The 22,359-nt window shown below is 42.9% G+C and overlaps 1 protein-coding gene across 1 annotated transcript in view; it reads left to right on the top strand.

The window, feature by feature from the left end:
- MAGI3 (membrane associated guanylate kinase, WW and PDZ domain containing 3) overlaps positions 1–22,359 on the top strand; it is a 267,634-nt gene that overhangs the window by 135,842 nt on the left and 109,433 nt on the right. Inside the window, exons 5-7 of the mRNA XM_060231211.1 lie at positions 723–897; positions 2,992–3,071; positions 3,679–3,736. Coding sequence (XP_060087194.1) covers positions 723–897; positions 2,992–3,071; positions 3,679–3,736 — 313 coding nt within the window. The remainder of the gene's footprint in view (positions 1–722; positions 898–2,991; positions 3,072–3,678; positions 3,737–22,359) is intronic.

Here is a 22,359-nt window from a genome sequence, read left to right as displayed (position 1 = left end):
TTGCAAGGAGCATGAGAGTGTTATGTGCCCATCAGAACCAAGTGCCACTGTGGCAGTGCCATATACAAGACCTTAGTTCAAATCTGAGAATCTCTCTGATTTACAAACTGTGTGTGTGGGGAGGGGGGGGGGTGCTTTCTGCAAGGAGACCACAGCACAGAACCAGTAAATGCACTAGTGCCAAGCAGCAGAGCCCTGTGCCAACCTACTTGCCAACCTACAGCAGAGCTCTGTGTCATCCTACTTGACAACCTACAGTGTGCCCTGAATACTGCTGCATAGGTTGAAATTTGGGGTTGTATTAGTTTCTGCTGAACAGAATGCACACCTCTGTCTACATTGTTGCCTAAAGTTCCCATTTTGTTCCTCTTCCAATAATTGTTTGACATGTTCAGTACATTTAAGAGGAAAACAATGTACATTCTGCAATTGGCTGCACTGACATTATTCAGTGCAAGGACTTTCAATTAAATAGACTACATAGATTTCATCCAATATTTATTTTTCAGACCAGGCATAACTAAGTCCAGTCTATGGCAACTGAAATACATTGTTCAATATTCATTTATCTAAAGTTCAAAACAACAACAAAAATGGCATAAAATACTGAGGAAAATATCTTTTACTTGTTTTTTCTTAGAACCAAGACAAGAAGGTGTTTCCTTATGTCGAAAGTAGCATGAAAATATGACAGACTAATGATTCCCCTTAAACAATTGCAGAAAACAAAGAAAGACATTCAGATTCTTCTGACTGGATGAAACCAGTGCCTAGTTACAATCAGACAAGCAGTTCCATGGATTTCAGAAACTATTTATCAAGGGAAGAAAATCTTGAACCTCTGCCTAAGAATTGGGAAATGGCCTACACAGACACCGGAATGATCTATTTCATTGAGTAAGTAGAAGGCGGTACCATTTGAGTCCAGTTTAGGAGTGTAGATATTTGAAAGTTTTAAATTGATTATCCTTTTCCAGCCTGTTTATATTATAGATAATCATGCATTAGTGAATGCTGTTGTTTCAATACAGAGAGTAGCATGGAAAATACTACTTTATAAAATATTTCTGTCTTAATATTTGGAAAAATGCATTTCTGAAAACAAAGATCTATATTGATTGTACTGTTTGAACATCCTTTTGTAGAACATCCCTTTGTAGGATGCTGCTCTGCAAAAATCATTTTTACTACATTATAGATTAATGTGAAGTATTTATTCCTAATTATAGTTTATTTTGAGTGTTCTGATTAAGGGGATATTTTTATTTAGTGTCTGTTGCCATTGGCTGCAATTAGAAAAATATAGTGAATGTGTTTTGACTGAAATTTTGTAAAATTGGATCATCTGTTATTATAAATATATATATTTCCTGCATCTTTAAATAGATAATTGTTTAAAATCAAGCAGAATAGAAGCTGTTTATAGGCCTGTTATGAAGAGAGGCAGAAGGGACATGTGTATGTTTCATTTGGTCTGTTTGTTCTCTGCTGATCTTACACATACACCCACACAGTTCCAGAGTCACTGGATTCATCATGTGCTAAATGTTGAGGAGTTACTAATATTTTCTGACAGCAGTAACCTAAGTTTACCTCACTCCAAACAAACCTCCTGTTTTGTAGTATAGCTGTATGAACTGTGGCAACAAGTAAATATTTCAGAAATCAGACTTTCATTTTCATTAACTTCTCCTTCACAGTTGGAAAGAGAGATAGTGTGTGTATTAGTGTGATGTAGCTTTTAGAGTGGCTAGGACTGCAAAGAGCTGGATCTAAATCCCTGCTTGGGCATAAAACGCACAGGTAACCTTGAACCGGTCACAGCCATAACCTTTACCTACAAATCAAGATTGTTGTAAAGATGAGCATGTGCGCACACCTGAATTCCTTGGGGGAAAGCTGGAGGCTAAATGTCTAATAACACTTTTAAAAAGCATTATCTGCTTTGATAATACTAATTGTTACTAGTTCCAAGTTTTATTGTATCTTGAGTGTAAATTCTAGAATATTTAGTATAAGTGAAATTGATGTTTTTAGTATCGACTCCTACTTCAGCCTCTTCAGTTTCTGACTGTAGCTCAGTAGTGGAATCAAACACACGCATTCATTTCTTGCTCAGTCTTCTGGCTGGGGAAGAGGATACCTAAAGAATTATGCCTTGTGATTTCATTGCTATGATGCTACCCTGAGTTCTACATCTGGATAACAAAAATGAGAAACACACATATTGAATGGGGGATACACTTCTAAATAGCAGTGAGTATGAACAAGATCTTGGTATGGTGGATGAGATATTAAATATGAGCAGCTAGTGTGATGCAGCGACAAAAAAGGCTAATACAATCTTGGAGTTTATCAACAGAGGTATAACATCCAAATTGCAAGATATCATAGTTCCACTGTACATTGCATTAGTCAGGCCACACCTGGAGTCTTGTGTGCAGTTTTGGAGGCTTCACTTCAAAAAGGATATGGAGCAAATGCAGAGAAGAGCGAGGAGGATGATCAGGGGCCTGGAGACCAAGCCCTATGAGGAAAGGCTGAGGGACTTGGGAATGTTCAGTCTGAAGAAGAGGAGGTTGAGTGGGGACATGATTACTCTCTTGAAGTATTTGAAGGGGGCTGTCACTTAGAGGAGGGCAGGAAGCTGTTCCTGTTGGCAGCAGAGGATAGGACTCACAATAATTGGTATAAATTAAGGGTAGGAAGGTACTGGCTGGATATTAGGAAAACTTTTTTAATAGAAAGAGTTGTTCAACAGTGGAATCAGCTACCTAAGGAGGTGGTGAGCTCCCCCTCCCTGGCAGTCTTTAAGCAGCGACTGGATGAACACTTGTCATGCATACTCTAAGTTGATCCTGTTTTGAGCATGGGTTGGACAAGATGGCCTGTATGGCCCCTTCCAATTCTATGATTCTATTATTACATATGCTGCATGGCACCTTTTGTATTAAAACATTCTTCTTTAACTAGATTTTCTGTGTCTCCCAGTCATAACACCAAAACCACCACCTGGCTGGATCCTCGTCTTTGTAAAAAAGCCAAAGCTCCTGAAGACTGTGAAGATGGAGGTAGAGAGCTCTCTTTCCACACATTATTAATTGGGATTTTATGGTGATAGTTCAGTTTGTTCAAACAGAGTATAAATTACTATTTTAATTTGAAAGGGAAAAGGCATTATCACTTTAGTGCTCTTTTGCAGTATGATTTAATTATATATATAGTTAGTTTACTCATCTGCTCTTGTACTCCCATTCCTTCAAGTGTGACTAATCAAAACCAGAATTCAAAGACTAAGACCTTAAATAAAATAAAATCAAACCCATGTAATCTCTGGGTTCCTTACCCTTTTTCAGTTTTCTTGGAAAACTGAGTAAGTCAGCTAAAGCACGTAAGCCGTTTTTGAAAAAACATTTTTGCTCATGTAACAGATGGGGTACTTAGAGTTTGTTTTTGTAATTTTTATATTGCATTTTGTTTCACTGTGCCTTAGTTACAAGATTTAGATCCCCTCTCTATGTGAATTTATTTAATGAAGTATCTAATTGAAAAATATTTCCTATGTAAGTAACAGACCTGTAATAGCTGACCTATAATTTGTTCACTCAAGGAGCACATGCAGTTTTTCCCAGTAGCTTTTATTAAAGTGCCCAACTGTTTATTATTTTTCCATTACAGAGCTTCCTTATGGTTGGGAGAAAATAGAAGACCCACAGTATGGAACATACTATGTTGAGTAAGTTAATAGATGCTGCTATGTCATAATTAAATTAATCATAGCATTATGTATAGATAATTATACTTCTGCTTAAAGAGTTGCTAATTATAAAGCAAGATAATGGGGGCTGTATTCATATATCCTCCAGTGAAATCAAATAACATGTGCACAGATACACACGCTGCATCCATATATCGTAGAACATAATTTAGTATTGTTAGGGAATTCTGTTTGAAATTCTGTTTCTTTATCTAAAACAGTGCGATGGATCGCTGGATCAAATAATCATTGAGAGGCATTTAACATGAAAAAGCAAAAACATATTTATTTCTACAAGGAAAGGGTATTGAGAGGTGAAAATAACAAACACTATAGAACTACATCCTCACACTAGAAGATCATGTGCTTAATGGAGGCTACTTCCTCCTCTTCCTTGACCTATCTGCCTGAACAAAGGAAGTCACCTGACTAACTGACCAAACAGACAAAACAGGTTTTCCTGTTTCTAGACCTTGATTGACAGCAGTCAGTATCTTCTTCCTAGGTCATGCAGACAACAGGGAATCAGGCACAGTGTTAACCCTATAATGACTGGAACTTTAGAACATTGCAAAGGAAATACAGAACAGGTATATATTTCCAACAAGTATGAGGTAGATCTCCTTAGCTTTCTGCCTGTGACACAGCATCTTAATTCCCTCTTAAAATAGCTGTTTTGGCAGTTCTTTAAGTATTGTGTAGTACTGGCTACTTTGGCACTGATCCAGAAGTCCCATTTACCTCATTTATGTGCCAGAGATTGTATACATGCTGTGGAAGTAATTCCTTTTCCAGTACAACAGCTTCACCACCCTTGTGCATCAACATGTCACTTCTGAAATGCTACCAAGTTCTTTGTTCCTCTGAGCTGTATCCTTTGTACAAAAAGTTGAAGTTTTCATGTCAAGTTCTTTTAACACTAAAATGTTAGTTGTGCCTATTAAAACACATATGGTACACCTCACTAATTTAAAGCATCTATAAAAAGGGGATGCTTCATAAACCCTAGCTTGCTTTAGCATAGACCAAAAAACATTTGCACACTCTCTGTCCCTAATCCAAAGATTCAGCTGTAGGTGAGCATAGTAACCAAACGGTATACTTGAAGCAAAATGCTACATCTGTTCTGTTGTTATAGCTATTGAGGTATTAGATTTCTTGTCACTGAGACAATATTCTAATAGCAAAGCTGAGAAATTTTGGATACTTAAAACCCCCCCCCCCCCATTCAAATGATTCAAAAACAGTGTCGTTTTGTAAGCATTTTATCAGTCTAAGTATCTTGTAGTGTTGATAAAACTTGGGGGCATTTTGATATGGGAAGTGTTGTTATATGGTTCTGGAAGTCACTGTACAATCCTTGATACTAACACCAGCAGTCATGATAATAAAGATTGTAGCTCCTGCTTCGGTGATTTTCCCCTTTCTAAAATCATGTGTCTCATTTGAAATTTTTCTTCTGAGCGCAGATCAAAAAACCCACATGGCTTGGCCAAGTGCAAAAGCAGGAAATGTTTCTACAAATCTGGGGAAATCCTCAGGTTTACAGAAAAATTCAGAAAGTTTTTACAAATGGTATAGGCCAAGGGTTAAAACCCCATCAGAGGTAGAGTAGCATTTGGCTCCTCTGTGTTTAGTCCTGGGTACATTAAAAGACCTGTCATCCTGGAGAAGGGGCTAAAGAGTGTACCATCTAAGCAGTTGTCAGTCTACCATTGGAGGACTTAAAACAGGACTTAAAGAACATTCAGCCTTGCTGAATCAGACCAGTGGTCCATCTAATCCAGTATCATGTCTCACACAGTGTCCAACTGACTTTTCTGCCTGCCTCTCAGGACAGTAAATTTCTCATTCTATGAGGAGGGGTGACTGTTCAGCAATGGTGATAAATACTGGGAATGGGGAGAGCAGAGGTATAATTTGCTTAATTGATTGTAAACTGCTTTGAGCAGTAATGAAAAATGGTATAGAAATATCCTTTATAATAATAAAAGCATAGTGGTATTGGCAAGATGGAACTCTCCTTATTGGTTGAAACCTGTGCTCCAAAAACCACTGCCCCATCACCTGTCATTCTGCACACCTATTGGCTTAATCCCCTGTACCCTGCTCACTTCATCTCAGAACATTGGAAAGAACTGCCAAAACCCTCAGAGGCACTCTTACCTCAGACAGACACACATCTCCCACTCATTGCTGCCTGCTCTCCCACAAAACACCTCACAAACAGCTCACACTGTCCTGCAGCTACTGTGCCCAACCGGCCCCTAAACGCCCCACACAGGTGGCCTTCAGAGGCTTTGCACTGGGCCCTGCTGCTCTGCTGCCAATTCCAACATGCCCTAAGGACCTATGCCCAGGACCGGCCTGAGCCCTTCTGGCACCCTAGGCAGCACAGCTCCGCCCTTTCCCCTGAGTCCCTGGACCTGCCACCTATTCACAAGTAGGAAGCAGATTCAGTAGCCCTCTGCCTGCCGGCTCAAAGACAGGTGTCCCCTCCCCCCCCATGCTCGCCATGAGGACAACCAGCCATACAGGCTTCGAGATTTGCATGTGTTTTGAAGAGATCTCTGGAGGAAGTTTCTCCCCCTCTCCTTTGGAGAAGCTTTCTCCAGAGGTCTCTTCAAAACACGCGCAGACCTTGAAGCCAGTATGGCTCAGGGTCCTTGCGGCGAGCTTCCCGAGGGCCGGATGGGAGCTGGCTGTGGCGGGAGCTGGCGGCGGCGGCAGCAGCAGGGCAAGCTTGGGGGGGTGGGTGAAAGGGAGCTGGCAGCAGCAACAGGGCGAGCTTCTGGGGGATGGGCAGAAGTGTGGCAGGTGGGAGGAAGCTGGGAGGGAGGCAAACTAGGCAGTTGTCTTGGGCACTGGGAGGGGGGGGAAGCCCAGTTCGGCACCCCCCTCACTCCCGGCGTCCTAGGCAATTGCCTAGTTTGCCTAGTGGGCAAGCCGGCCCTGCCTCTGCCATCAACAGCACTCTGATTCCCACACTCCCAGCTGCCGCTGGCTGCAGACTGCCTCTGACCTCACATGGCCCTGATCTGCCTCCTCTGCTCTTCCAAGGGGTCAGGTGGTCAGGGCCTGGCAGCTTTACCTCAACCTCCAACACACCCTCGGAGCACTGTCCTGATGGCTCTTGTTACTCTCAAAAGGGCTTCTGCTGCCACCGCTCTCCACCTTGCCAAGGCTGCTGAGACAGCCAAGGAGCTGTGGGAGGGGGGGTACTGCCAGCAGTTGGGAGGGTAGGAGGACAGCAAGGGGGGAAATGAATGGCAAGGCTTGGGGAGGGAACAAGCACTGGGGAGTTAATGCCAAGGGCTTATGAGGGAGTAGGAATAGCGGGGGGGGGGGGGCGGGGATGAATGCTTTGCCATGGCTTACCTCTGCATAGAGACCCTGATATTTCTCATCAATCTTCTGTGCAGTCCTACATGGGGCCTGCACATGAGCAGGCCTACCATTGGATAGGTCTTTACAGCTGAAAGCTTCCAAGAGGCACTGGATGCCAGAACCAGAAGCTTGTTCCTGCCCAGGGACCATGTGCTCTTGTGCAGCAGCACCCCCACCCTCAGTCCCTCTTTTGTTGCCAAAGGAGAAGGTTGTACTTTTCAGAGTCTCCAGCCACAGTTAAGAGGATTTGTTCCAGAGCAGTTGAAGCTTTTTCAGCTTCTGAGTCCTTTCCATCCCTCAGAAGGCTCTTTTCAAGAAATGCTCCTGGAGTGGGGTGAAGATAACCCAAACTGACAAACATAACCTCTGCCTATTCTCTTTGAGTGAGGGGCATAGTGTAACTACTTACATTTGCATATGGAGAGCAAGTTTCAGCATACATTTTCATATGGAGAGCAAGTTTTCAGTAGGCTATCTCCCTTTGGTCTAGCCACTGCACCCAGAGTATTCTGCATCTCAATTATTGCTTATCTTCGTATACAGGGTTGTCATATATTCCTCTACCTAAATGATTGGTTACTGGTGGCGGATCCCAAGGACTGATCGTTGTGTCATTGGAGACCAGTCATAGGACTCCTTGTGAACTGGGATAAATCATGATAGTCCCATCCCAGAGGGTACAATTTATTGAAACTGTGCTGATTCCTTAGTGGGAAAGGGTGTTCTACCTTCCAAAAGAGAACACACCATTTTTGCCTTGGTAAGACAGTTCAGATCTGATCAGTTCCAATCAGTTTGGAAAATTCTGCAGCTGTTGGGATATATGGCTTCTGCCACTGCAGCCCTGCGAATGATTAGGTTACAGATGCAATTCCTGTAGTTCTGGTTTCTGTCATAGAGCTGGGGTTCATGCGCTGTGAAGCACTCCGGAGGCTGCAGGATAGCACCTGCACAGATTTTCTGTTCCCAGACCTGTTATAAGTTCTTTATTGTGGTGGTTTTCTGTGGATAATTTATCCTGGGGGATTTTGTTTGGAGTTGTCTTTACTACAGATGCTTCGCTCTTGGATTGGGGTGCCCACTGTGAGAGATTCTTGGCTAAGGATAATTGGTTAGAAGATGAGAAGTTGCTGCACGTTGATATTTTAGAATTGCAAGCAGTTTGTTATGCCCTTAGTTGTTTCTCAGGAACTGATCCATTCTTGTCCAAACAGACAATACAGTTACAGTGTTTTATATAAACAAGCAAGGGGGTACAAGGTCCAGAAGACTATGTCAGGAAGCTATCCTTGCATGGGACATGGCAGTGAAGCTCATGCTTCCATTCAGGCCATCCACACATACCCTCCCTCCTGCCTCACTGCTTGCTCTGGCTTTGGCAGCAAAAGAGGGACAGAGGGTGGGGGTGCTGCTGCACAGGAGCACATGGTCCCTGGGTGAAAAGCTTCTGGTTCTGGCATGCAGCACCCCCTGGAGGCTTTCAGTTGTAAAGACCTGTCTGGTAGCAGTCCTGCTCATGTGCAGTCCCCATTTGTACCTGCACAAAAGATGCTCAATGAACAATAGTGCAACTTTGTTTTCCTTGGTGGTTTTTCATCCACATACTAGCCAGGGCTTCCAGGATCTGATGAGATCAGGCTAGCTTGGGCTATCCTGGTAAGGTTGTACCATTATAGCAACTACAATGTCCCAGCCAATTCCACTTGAACTTTCCAGCTATGTTGGGAGTGCTGCAATCACTGTTCCAATCTTAGAATCCCAGCCAGCTTCTCAGAAAGATTTCTTATGAGAAGAGGCCTTCCTCTAGAGCTGGCTGAACCATAACACCTCAGGTGGAGAAATGGGCTTGAAAGAAACTGGCATTTCAAATCTGAGTTTGAGACATTACCACAGCCAGTTTCTATAATGCAGGGCTCCTCCCCTCTGCAAACTCATGAGGGGTAATTTATTTATGGAATTCATTTATACCCTGCCTTTCTCCCCAATGGGCACCAAAAGTGGCTTACATCATTCTCTTCTCCCCCACTTTATCCTCACCACAACCCTATGAAATTGGTTAGGCCAAGAGAGGTGAGTGGCCCAAGATCTCCCAGTGAGCTTCCATGGCATTCAGTGGGATTCAGACTTCGACCTCCTAGATTCTAGTCTGACAATCTTAATTACATCACACTCTGTGTGATGTGGGCTTGAAATAATATCTTTTGAATGATCTGTTATTGTTGAGGATTATCTTATGGTAACCCAGAATGCCAGAACATAGCTTGGGAGTCTGTTCCAGATCATGCCCCTATAAGTACATGCACTGCAATAGTAAACCCCCTGAATGAGCTCTGGTGAGTGCAAGAGGGTGTAGAGAAAAGAAACCATTGTGATGACTAGAGTTGTCATACAGGTACATATAAGAGAATAGGACTTTTAGTTATGTAATGGTATGGAATCTACCATAAAATTTTCCACATTGGGAAGTATGTAGAAAAGCCTCCACTTTAAAAGAAAGGCCTGGTTTCATGGTCTGCATGTGTAGAGTTGCTGTGTTATTAATTTTTCTCTGGACCAGAGTTGTCATGACCTAAATGTCTGATCTTGGCCACTAAAACCTGATTCAGTAAAAATATATATATTAAATAACCTGGTTTAACGATTGTCCAAGGTTGTGAGGATACAACAATGTAGGGCCATGTACAGCTCTGTGACCTTGGGAGGCAAGGTTATTTACTGTATTTATATCCTGCCTTTCTCCCCAAAAAGGACTCAAAGTGACTTACATTGTTCTCCTCTTCTTTGTTTTATCCAGCAACCCCGTGAGGTGTTAGACTAAGAGTATGTGACTGGCCCAAGGTCACCCAGCAAGCTTCCATGGCAAAATGGGAATTTGAATATTGGTTTCCTAGATCCTAGTCCAGCACTTCAAACACTATACCATGCTGGCTCTCTGTGATAAATAAATGGGAGCTATTAAACACTGGCAACCCATTTGGGTGGCTGTCTCACCAACTATCGGTTCAATTTCTAAAACATTCTCTATTTTACTAATGAAAAGAATGGGGTTTTGACTTCCAAATACATGACTGGAATATTTCATCGTCAGTCAGTCATTTTCTCATACAAATACCAGCCCTCCCAATCCTGAATGCACATAGGAAAAAAAATCACAGGCATTCCATCACTTTTAACTGCAGAACATTGCTCTGATGTAATTCATTCCAACAGTATGCATGCATTCTAGGATAATTAGTTCTGGTTTTTTTAATTAAATGCATAGCGTGCTAAGGGTACAAAGTAGCATAAAAATGCCTTCACTGGGAAATATGTGGCTTAATTCCCAGACTAGTACAGATTGATAGTAATCTGCAGTGTTGAATAATGGCAGTAAATATCTGGTGCTTAAATTATTACTAACCAAAGCTGTGCCATGTCCAACCAAAGGTTTAATTATTATTGCTGTCAATGAGACCTATCATTATCTGTAATTGTGCTAAATTTTCAAATGCTGTGAATGTTTCCTTAAGAGGGAGAAGAAATTGATATGATGGAAGAAAATTAAATGAATAGCTTATTAGGATATTGCTCATCATTAAGAAATTAAACTAGTGCTAAACCTGGAGTAATGACAAAGAGCTGAAACAAATGCATGCTAATTTCAGCATATGATATTAGTAGTTATCTAACTGGCAAGCGTGTAGCTATCACAGATATAGAGGAACAGATTTTGAGTTCAATGGCATCTTTAAGACCAACAAAAGTTTATTCAAGGTACAGAGGGTCTAGTGCAGGGTTAGGGAACGTTGGCTTTTCAGATATTTTTTATTGCTTACAACTCCCATCAGCCCCAGCCATTGGCCATACTGGCTGGGACTGATGGGAGTTGTAGGCAAAAACATCTGGAGAGCCAATGTTCCCTACCCCTGGTCTAGTGAACAGACTTTAGGACATTAATGGTAGTCCTACAAACTTTCTTTTTAAAGAAGATGCTAATAGATAAAGCTGGTGTTTGTGACTTTAGTCTACTGGGTTTTTCTGCTGAACAGAACATGAACATAGAGATAGGAACTCTGGCATTTTAGTTCTGCTGTGAACTCATTATATAACTTTAGACTAGGCACAGTCTTGCAGCCTCCATATCTGCAGTACTGGACTACTAAGTGTTGTTCTAAGGGTTAGTGAGATAATGTACTTGAAATTACCATGACTTAAATTTCTAGAAAATGTGTAACTCTAGGTGAACATGTTTTTTAAAAGGAAATGGCACTGGGATAACTGGATTCTTTGAAGAAGTCATCCCTTGTATCTCTATTCTGGTTTCCAGTCTCAAAAAAAGGATTTGATGAAAAGGAAGGAGAACAGAAAAGGGCAGTGAACTTGAAGAAGCAGTTGCAGCACATTCTGTATATGGAAAGACAAAAACAGTTAGTTTCTTTTTAATATAGAAGAAAAGAAATCTAGATGATTTGTGATTATGTTGAGAGAAATTTTTCTCTTTTTCTTGTGATGTTTGATTGGGAATCACACAATGAAGTTTTGTATTAGGTTCAAGAAAACGAAGGGATGTGCTTATTTAAAATAACACATTATTAACTGGAATGAATTACGCTATCAAGTTTAAGTTTGTTTAGGTAAAACCATACGGCTGCATGAACAAGGTTTGTTTGTAATAGCCACGGACTGACCTTGCTGCCAAACTCATGTATTGCTTCCATTCATGTATGGAGAAGAATTAAAGTTAAGCTCCAATCAAATGCTGGTTTGCTATGACTTCCTAATGCACCTGGGCAAAGTGGAGTGTGTTTCTTCCCCAGAAACTGGGGTATTCTTTAGTCTCATCCTTTAATGACTTTAGAATTAACCAGCTGAGGATCCATATTGTTGGGGGATTTTCTTTCCCTGCATAGAATCACCTCCAGGATTCTGGAAACTCTTAAACATGCTCCATCCCCTCCACAACCCAACTGACTCAACCTAGAAATCTTTATGCAAGCAGAAACTCCAATTTTGTGTTCATAATAGGTGACAATGAAGTTTGCAATATGATGCTCGCAGTTAGAGAAAACAATCTGGGAAGCCCATAGTGAATTGCAGGAGAAGGGGGAATGGTTTGAATAGTGCTGTCCTGGTTTAGGCAGGCTTCTGAGGCAATAGGCAGAGTCCAGGTCAAAGCACAAATATTCAAAAGTCCAAGTATCAAGCCAGAAGGGCAAATCCAAAGAGCACAAGCCAGGTCACAGTCCCGAAGACCACAGCACACAAAAGTTGTGGACTGATTGCTTCCATAATGGCTCTCCCTTTTCTGGTTGCTTTTATCAGAAGCAGGGCTTTTTGGGGGGGGGGGAGCCCAGCAGGAAGTCATTTGCATATTAGGCCACACCCCTGACATCACCATGGTTTTGAGTGAGTTGTAACTTTTAGTGCAATAGTAAACATGCAAATAGTAAAGGTGGTACAAAGCAACATAAAAAGCCCTGACACAATGTTCCTTTTCTCTAATTCCAACTGACTCACCACTCTTTGCATGAGGGAACCCTCCTAGCTGCAGCCTTCTCTCCAGCTCAGCCTTTCCAGAGAGAACAACCCTCCTTTTCTAGCTGGCCTTTTATTGTTTCATCTCAGGTCCCACCCTGTATTCTCCACTGAGCAAATTTTCCCTCCAAAGCTTTTGCCTACTCAGTCAGAGGGACAGAAGGGATTATGGGAAACATAGGCCCTATAGCTACTTTAATATAGGCTTCCCTGGAGCCTGTAGGCCTCTCTGGACCTAGGTTCATGACGCAGGCCCACAACAAATGTACACAAACACATAGCATGTATCTCTTTCTCCAGGAGGCTATAAGGCAGGGGTGTCGAACTCATTTGTTATGAGGGCCGGATCTGACATAAATGAGACCTTGTTGGGCCGGGCCATGTTGGGTTGGGCCAAGTCACGTTGGCCCGGGCAATGTGTGTACCTATTTAAGATTAGTTAGCAGAGATATAAATTTTATAAAGAACACAGACAAACACAATATATAGTCTCTTAAATTTAAAACATTTTTAAAACGTTAGCACTCATTGGTCTTAAAGATGCTGTCTTTGTATTTCTCCCATGGGATCCAGGGAACTGGGCAAAGGAAGCTCTGGCTCTTTCCTGCATTCCCAGAGGACCAGGAGGGGGAGGAGCCTCATCCAATAGAAGGAAAAGAGGCTTGGCTGAGTAGCTCTGCTGTGTGATTAAGAGAGCCTGGCAAAGCAAGCTCTCCCTCCCCCCCCTTTCTCCCTAAAGGAGAAGCCTCAGCCAATGGAGAAAATAGAGGCTTTGCTTTGTAGCTCCTGCGCAATTGAGCAAGCCTGGCAAAGCAAGCTGTGATGCAGAAGGAAGCAAGAGAGAGGGAGAAGGAAACAGATGACAGCCAGTTGCTTGGGGGCCTGATAGGAGCCCTCTGGGGGCCTGATTTGACCCCCAAACTGCATGTTTGACAACCCTTCTATAAGGTCTCGGGCTTGAGCAGACAAATTTCCTCTCTGCACTTAACTTGCATAACTGCCTCTTCATACCCCATATAGTGCGCTTAAGCTTCACCAGGCTATTTGTTTTGGCTTTATTTTTCTTTTGCTTAATTCATAAAGTAATACTTTTCTCAATACGTGGGGACACATGAAATTGCCTTATACTGAATCAGACCCTTGGTCCATCAAAGTCAGTATTATCTACTCAGACTGGCAGTAGGTCTCCAAGTAAGTTCTTCACATCAGCCTCCCACAGTCCTCCAAGTATGTACAATCCCAATCCTGTTTGTGAGTGGCTTGGTTTTTCAGCTTTTGTGATTGATGTTTGCTGTTAGGTACATTGCAACCAGGGAACTGTATCCCGTTCTCCATACTACTTCCTCTTTCTCTGCTCATGACAGCCCCCATATCCTCTTCCTTTTCTCTACTTCCTTCTCTTCCCATCCACTATCTTTTCTTGTATCTGCCCTCCGCAGTCTTCAGTTTTATTATTTACTTCATTTATATCCCATTTCTCTCTCAACTGGGGACCCAAAGCAGCTCAGATCATCTTTTCCTCCATTTTATCATCACAGAAACCCTGTGAAGTTGATTAGGCTGAGAGAGAGACAGGCCCAAGTTCACCTAACAAGCTTCTATGGCAGAGTGGGTTATAAATTTGGATCTCCAAAATCCTAGTTTGATATTCTAACCACTACACCGCACTGGCTCACAGCATATCTTCTTCCTTCTCCTTGGGAAAGTCTGGCCAGTTTATAAAAGTTGGGTGACAGGAAGTCACTCAGGTGACTTGTGTGGTGGCAACAGCCAGACTGAGCCAAGTTTCACTATTGCTACGCCCAGGCAGGTTGTGTGGTGTCATGTCATCTGGTAGCTACTGCTGCACCTGTGTGTAGATTGCATGGTAGCAAGTTGCCTGGTTGTTGCTGTTTGGTCCAGCTCCAGTGAGGCCTTCCTCCAGGGAAGGAAGGAGAGCAACTCTATAGCCGGAAATTTTTGACTAGTGAGGCAGGGACCGGGGTACTGGGGCAGGGGAGCAGAGAATTTAGGTTACTACTTAGAGTCGTTTCAAATCTGATTAGCTATGGGGGTAGTTGCTCTCTCTCTCCCCCCCTTCTCCTGCTCACAGCAGTAGGAAGGCTGGGGAAGAAAGCTGTTAGACCTAACAACTGATCTGGGGGGAGTGAAACTGACCAAAAGGTGTAGGGCGGCTTTTCTTTCCTCCCCCAGCCTCCTCACCGCTGCAGGGGTGAGATGCACCCAGAGTGGGGTGGGTCTGGAGAGGTCTGGCATCCTCCTGGGGTGGGGCAGGGCTTGTCATTGGTGCAGCTCCGCTCTCAAATGGTCTACCGTGGCTGCAGACCTGAAAGAGAGTAGGAGTGCACTGGGGAGCCAAAATTGGGAGATGTATGTTTTTCTGGTTTCAGAGTTTTCTGCAAACCTAGAGCTTTTCTCAGGTTTGTGGAAAAATCTGTCTTGTCTGTTCATGGCTCCAGTCTCCAGTTTTAAGAATCTGCAAATGAGGCTATTTTAATAATTAGATATAACGTGAGGCCTGTGAAACTCGTGGGGAGGAATCTCATCTAACCCAACCACCCACACTGAAGCCTGGTGGCAGCAGTGTCTAAAAATTGCTTTGAGCCTGGAGTGGCTTTCAGTGCCTACCGCAACAGGGCCCTGAACGGCTCCCAGTATCTGTTGCCACCATGGCAGGGCCTGGAGCAGCTCCCAAACTGCTCATCACAGCTCCCAGATGCCACTAAACAAGTAAAGATTTACTTTTGGAGAGATTTAAACTTCCTATACATTTTAGATTTTTCTGTATACCTGGGGGGTCCCCTCCCCAAGTGAGCACAAAATCTCTTTAGCCTCTGTTATTACCCTGATCTACAGATTTAGCTATCCACAGATCACAGCCAAATGTGACTAATAGTATATACAGTATGTCACAGAAGTGAGTACAACCCCTCACATTTTGTAAATATTTAAGTATATCTTTTCATGTGACAACACTGAAGAAATGACACTTGGCTACAATGTAAAGTAGTGTTATACAATGTAAAGCTTGTATAACAGTGTAAATGTGCTGTCCCCTCAAAATTACGCAGCACACAGCCATTAATGTCTAAACTTCTGGCAACAAAAGTGAGTACACCCCTAAGTGATAATGTCCAAATGGGACCCAAGTAGCTGTTTTCCCTCCCTGGTATCATGTGACTCGTTAGTGGTACAAGATATATGGTGTGAAGGGGGAGCAGGTTATCTCTCTCACTCATATTGGTCACTGGAAGTTCCACATGCACCTCATGGCAATGAACTCTGAGGATCTGAAAAAATGAATTGTTGCTCTACATAAAGATGGCCTAGGTTATAAGAAGATTGCCAAGACCCTGAAACTGAGCTGCAGCACGGTGGCCAAGACCATACAGTGGTTTAACAGGACAGGTTCCACTCAGAACAGGCCTCACCATGGTTGACCAAAGAAGTTGAGTGCTCATGCTCAGCATCATATCCATAGGTTGGTTTTGGGATATAGACATATGAGTGCTGCCAGCATTGCTACAGAGGTTGAAGGGGGGGTGGGGGGTCAGCCTGTCTGTGCTCAGACCATACGCCGCATGCTGTATCAAATTGGTCTTTAGGGCTGTCATCCCAGAAGGAAGCCTCTTCTAAAGATGATGCACAAGAAAGCCCACAAATGGTTTGCTGCGGACAAGCAGACTAAGGACATGGATTTCTGAACCATGCTATGGTCTGATGAGACCAAGATAAACTTATTTGGTTCAGATGGTGTCAAGCGTGTGTGGCGGCAACCAGGTGAGGAGTACAAAGACAAGTGTGTCTTGCCTACAGTCAAGCATGGTGGTGGGAATGTCATGGTCTGGGGATGCGTGAGTGCTGCCGGCACTGGGGAGCTACAGTTCATTGAGGGAACCATGAATGCCAACATGTACTGTGACATACTGAAGCAGAGCATGATCCCCTCCCTTTGGAGACTGGGCCGCAGGGCAGTATTCCAACATGATAACGACCCCAAACATACCTCCAAACGACCACTGCCTTGCTAAAAGCTGAGGGTAAAGGTGATGGACTGGCCAAGCATGTCTCCAGACTTAAACCCTATTGAGCATCTGTGAGGCATCCTGAAACGGAAGGTGGGAGGTGCGCAAGGTCTCTAACATCCACCAGCTACGTGACGTCATGGAGGAGTGGAAGAGGACTCCAGTGGCAATCTGTGAAGCTCTGGTGAACTCTATGCCCAAGAGGGTTAAGGCAGTGCTGGAAAATAATTTTATTTATTTATTTATTTATTTATTTATTTATTTGGGATTTATATCCCGCCCTTCCCACAAGTGGCTCAGGGCGGCTTCCAGTGATAGATCCTACAAAATTACAGTATTTAAACATATAAAGGGATCAGCATTTAAACAGATAAAACCATGGTTATCAATAAATATTAATAAATATTTCAACTGTATATAAAAGAAATCCGGCAAGTTACATTAAAATTCTCAAGCTAGGTATAGGCTAGCCGGAAGAGGGTCGTCTTACAGGCCCTGTGGAACTGTACAAGGTCCCGCAGGGCCCTCACCTCTTCCGGCAGCTGATTCCACCATGTAGGGGCCATAACAGAGAAAGCCCTTTCTCTGGTGGATTTCAAACGGGCTTCCTTCGGCCCAGGGATAGTAAGGAGATTTTGTGTTCCCGACCTCAGTACTCTCTGGGGAACGTGCGGGGAAAGACGGTCCTTCAGGTAGACAGGTCCCAAGCCATATAGGGCTTTAAAGGTGATAACCAGCACCTTGTACCGGACTCGGTATATTACTGGAAGCCAGTGCAGGGTCCGAAGGCCCGGCTGAATGTGTTCCCACTTTGGGAGACCCAATAACAGCCGGGCCACGGCATTCTGCACCAGCTGCAATTTCCGAGTTCAGGACAGGGGCAGCCCCATGTAGAGGGCATTACAGTAGTCTAACCTCGAGGTGACCGTGGCATGGATCACTGTTGCTAGATCGTCGCGCTCCAAAAAGGGGGCCAACTGCCTTGCCCGCCTAAGATGAAAAAACGCGGACTTGGCAGCGGCTGCTATCTGAGCCTCCATCTTTAAGGAAGGCTCCAACAGCACCCCCAAGCTCCTGACCCTGTCCGCCGCTATCAGCGGCGCACCGTCAAAGGCTGGTAGGGGGATTCCCCTTTCCGGACCGCGGCGACCCAAGCAAAGGACCTCTGTCTTCGCAGGGTTAAGCTTCAGCCCGCTCAGTCTGAGCCATTCAGCCACGGCATATAGTGCCCGATCTAGATTTTCCGGGACGCAGGTCGGCTGGCCGTCCATCAGTAGATAGAGCTGGGTGTCATCAGCATACTGATGACACCCTAGCCCGTACCTTCGGGCAATCTGGGCAAGAGGTCACATGGTGGTCACATAAAATATTGACACTTTGAGCCCCGTTTGGACATTATCATTTAGGGGTGTACTCACTTTTGTTGCCAGCAGTTTAGAGATTAATGGCTGTGTGTTGCATAATTTTGAGGGGACAGCACATTTACACTGTTACGCAAACTGTAGATTCACTATTTTACATTGTAGCCAAGTGTCATTTCTTCAGTGCTGTCACATGAAAAGATATACTTAAATATTTACAAAATGTGAGGGGTGTACTCACTTCTGTGACATACTGTAGATAATGATGGTTGATAGAAGAAAGAGCCATCTGTTGGGAGACGGTTGGGAAAGCAGATTGGTAATATCCATGATAAGCATGTATTCTTCTGAATACTGGATGCTGGGGATGAAAGGGATGGGCATCCTTTTCACCTTTCATTTATGAACTACCAGGATAATCTTGTTGGCCACTGCTGGAAACAGTATTGTAGGATAGTTGAACTTTGGTCTGATATTGTAGAGCTGACTTTGACTTTGATGAACACATTAAAAATGAAGCAATTCAGTATATATACGAAATGAAGACACAGCTCTTAACAGAAAGCTAAGGATTTTTCTGCTTGTCATTTTGTGTGTGTTCTCTGTCACTGTTAGATACAGCTGCAATTATTTTTTCCCAGATAATCCCTCCTCTGGGAAATCAGAACTGAATAAACTTGTAGGGCTGGATGCCACTTGAAGATGCCTGCACTTTTAGATTGCCACACTGCATTTAGTTGCAAAATTAAAAACTGCATAGTGAATTATGTGAAGTGTGATGGGTTAACTTTCATCTTATGTGTTATGTACTTCTGAATCTAAGCTCCACTGTATTTTACAGTTACAAAACAAGAATATGTTCCCAGGATCTCCTAAGCGTTAGAACATAACTACTGATTAGTGATGTATCTTTATTTAATCATTTAAACATGTCTACCCTATTTCTGTCCTCAGTGAGGATTCAGAACAGTTTACAAACATACACAAATACAATTAAAACAAATATACTTTATAACCCCAACATTCTAGGCTGGTCCTAGCTTATTTGAGGCTGCAAACCATAAGCTAATAGCCAAAGTTGAAGAGTCCTTTGATTCTTGCCCTTCATCTTGTGACAAAAGGAGACCCTGGAGAGCCGCTGCCAGTCTGAGAAGACAATACTGACTTTGATGGACCAAGGGTCTGATTCAGTATAAGGTAGCTTCATATGTTCAGGGCTCACTATTCTGGCCACATCCAGGTATTTACCTGTAACAGAGGAGGGAATAGAAGTTCACCCCATGACTCACTTAGCTATGTACCCAAGACTCTCTCCTTACCCAGAAGACCTCTGGCCATGTCCAGGTCAAAACACCTATAATACCTGTATTAAGAGATCTGAGTATGCGCTCTTGCTTAAGATTACCAATAGTTCAGCATTTTTATATGAATCAAAATAGCCAGTGATCTGCACATGCCAGTGGATTGTGGCATATCTTCTGCCCATCTCTGACGTGAACCATCAGAATTGAAAATGCTGTAGTTGCACAGATAAGGACATATTTTAATAACTGGTGAAGAATCTGGGTTTGAGAAACATGTGAAGTAGTTCCAGAATTGTATAGTGTAATGGGAGACTTCATTATACACACTGCATTTGAAGTTATATTGTAGTGCTGTTTTTGAGATTTGTTTAAATCTTGTCTAACTCACTGAAGCAAATGCTCGTTTTATGCCTAGCATCAGCAAATAATCTTGTGCTTTTGGAATACAAAACAGTAAGAAGTTGTACTTTACATATTCTCCCTTAAATGACAGTCAAATCAACATCCAGTCCACAGCATCATTGCTTAGAAGCTAACTTAATAATTTACAAGTTAATAATTAGAACAAGTTCTCAACCTTTCTCACATTAGTCATAATGGACTGTACATTCTTTACCTGTTAATGTGGAAATGCCAAATTTATTGTTCTTTAACAATAATGAGAAAAGAAATATAAACTTCTCCAAAGAGATCTTCCAGAATCAGTTTAATGATTATACTTGTTATTTATGACCAAACAGTGTAACTTAAGTATATACTAAATGATTTGTAGATTTGAGCAGTGATACTATATGAATCAATCAGGAATTACATTGGTTGTAAGACCCATCAGTATCAGCAAGCTTGTAACTGATGCTTCTCTTAGTTGTATAATGGACATGTATAGAAATCAGAAAAGTTGGAGTCATCTAGTTAGAGAAGTATTGATATCTTAAATCACAGCGGGTATTAAATAAAATATTAATGGTAATATGTATTCTATTTATACAGGCTGTGAAATTGGTAGTGGTATGTTTAAAAGCTTTCTGGATTATTTATGTTGAATTTATATGCAAGCAATTTTTGAGATAAATAACAGAATATCACTTGGATGTAATGAGCTAGAGATTATTATGACATGTCCCAAATTCCTGTAAAGCTCAGTGTATGTGAGAGGCAGAAGCTGAACTCCTTTTCCTTTCTGTACCTCCCCTGTTCTTGTCACCCACCTGTTTTGCCCATCTGTTTCCCATCCCCCACTTGGCTTCCAAGTCTAGAACTAATCCCTTCTGAAAGAAAAACAGATGGAGCAAAAGACTTTTAGGCAGGGAGAAGGGCTTTCTCTTGCACTGTTTTCCTCAATCTCAGTCTTTCTTCTCAAAGCTGCTGCTACACTTTTCTTCCTTAAGAAAGTTAATTCCCTGACCTTGATAGCCCAGGCTACCCTTATCTGATCAGATCTCAGAAGCCAGGCATAGTCAGCTCTCATTAGTATTTGGATAGGAGACCACTAAAGAAGTCCAGGGTTGCAAAACAGAGACAAGCGGTGGCAAACCACCTTTGGACATCTCTTGCCTTGAAAAACCCTATGGTGATTTATGGGGTTACCATATGGTGGCTTGATGGCAAGAAAAAAAGAAAGATAATAGCGGTAGTGAGGAGGATTTATATGTAATATAGGTACAGTTCACAGATGTTCTTTTTTGCAGTGTGTTGGACTTTTATATACAACTCCCCCCCTTAATTTTGTTCACCCTTTTTTAAATTGCTGAATCTGCCCCTTTATTTGCATTACATGATTAATTTAATCCTTAAGTAAACAGCATTTTTATGAAAGTTTTTTATGAAGCAGTTTTTAATGAAAGAAACTATTGTATAATATCTATATACTATTTCCTACGTGTGCCCCCTATATAGAGATATTGAAATCCATGGATTGGGGCCACTCTTGCATTAAAACAGATGTTTCTGCAATCTTGGGCACTTTCTAGCTTTGGAGAAAAATCTTGCATCCTTTAAAAATAAATTGGGGGCTCCGAGTTCCCTCCCAAATAATAAAAAAGGTGTTGTCTGTTCACATGCAGATAGTGCACTTACCTTTTTCTTCCTAGCTGCTGGTGGCAGATACCTAGCTTGGTGTCCAGGAGTTGCTTTGAGCCCAGCTGTGTTGGTGGCAGCACCTGGGAGCCTCTCCAGGCTTGGCTGCATTGGCACTGATATCAAGGAGACTCTCCAGGCCCAGCAACATCAACAATGACCCACAGGGGTCTTACTAACCATGGCTGCATTGGCAACAACACCCAGAAGTCTTCCCGGGCCCAGCAGTGATGGTGGTGCCCAAGGTTCTCCTTAGGCCTGGCTGTGTTGGTGGTGGCATCCAGGTGCTTTTCTGGGCCTGGAGTAGCTCCCAGATGCTGTTGTAGTTGAATCTGGAGCCATGCCTGGCACAGGGACAGGAGAACCACTCCACTCCAACCCAGCAGCAGCTGTGGTTGATAAAATAAGGAGGGAAAAGAAAGAGAGGCTGACAGATTGATAGGGTGTAAGATAAAGGGATGGGGACAAAGTGGGGAAATAAGGCAGTAGGTTGACATGGAAGGCTAGGGGTAGATTGATGAAGAAGTGGGAAGGTAAAAGGGAGGGAGGGGCAAGTTGGCTGATAAAGGGAGGGAAGAAAGGTGGTAAATGAGGGTAGGTTGATGGGGGAAGAGATGGCAAGAAGGCTGATAAATAAGAGGAGGAGTAGATTAATAGAGAAGGGTAGGGGCAGAAGAGATGGGGGTAGGTTGACAGATAAGAGGTAATTAATGGAGAAGGGTGGGAGGCAAAAGAGATGGGGTAGATGACAGATAAGGGGGGAAGGAGAAAGAGGTGGAGTTTGTCAGAGAAGTGGAGGGAAGAAAAAGCAGTGGGGAAGGTTAACAGAAGGGAAGAGGATAAAAAAGAGAAGGAATAGAGAAATGGGGAAAGGGAAAGTAGCAAAGGAGAGGAAGTGATGCACCTTCCTTGCATGTTAATTGTGAGTTCCAACT

The sequence above is a fragment of the Heteronotia binoei genome, chromosome 2 (assembly GCF_032191835.1).
Source record: "Heteronotia binoei isolate CCM8104 ecotype False Entrance Well chromosome 2, APGP_CSIRO_Hbin_v1, whole genome shotgun sequence".
NCBI classification, from domain to species: Eukaryota; Metazoa; Chordata; class Lepidosauria; order Squamata; family Gekkonidae; genus Heteronotia; species Heteronotia binoei.
The sequence above is the reverse complement of the archived record's forward strand: the minus strand, read 5'-3'. Positions and strand labels throughout refer to the sequence as shown.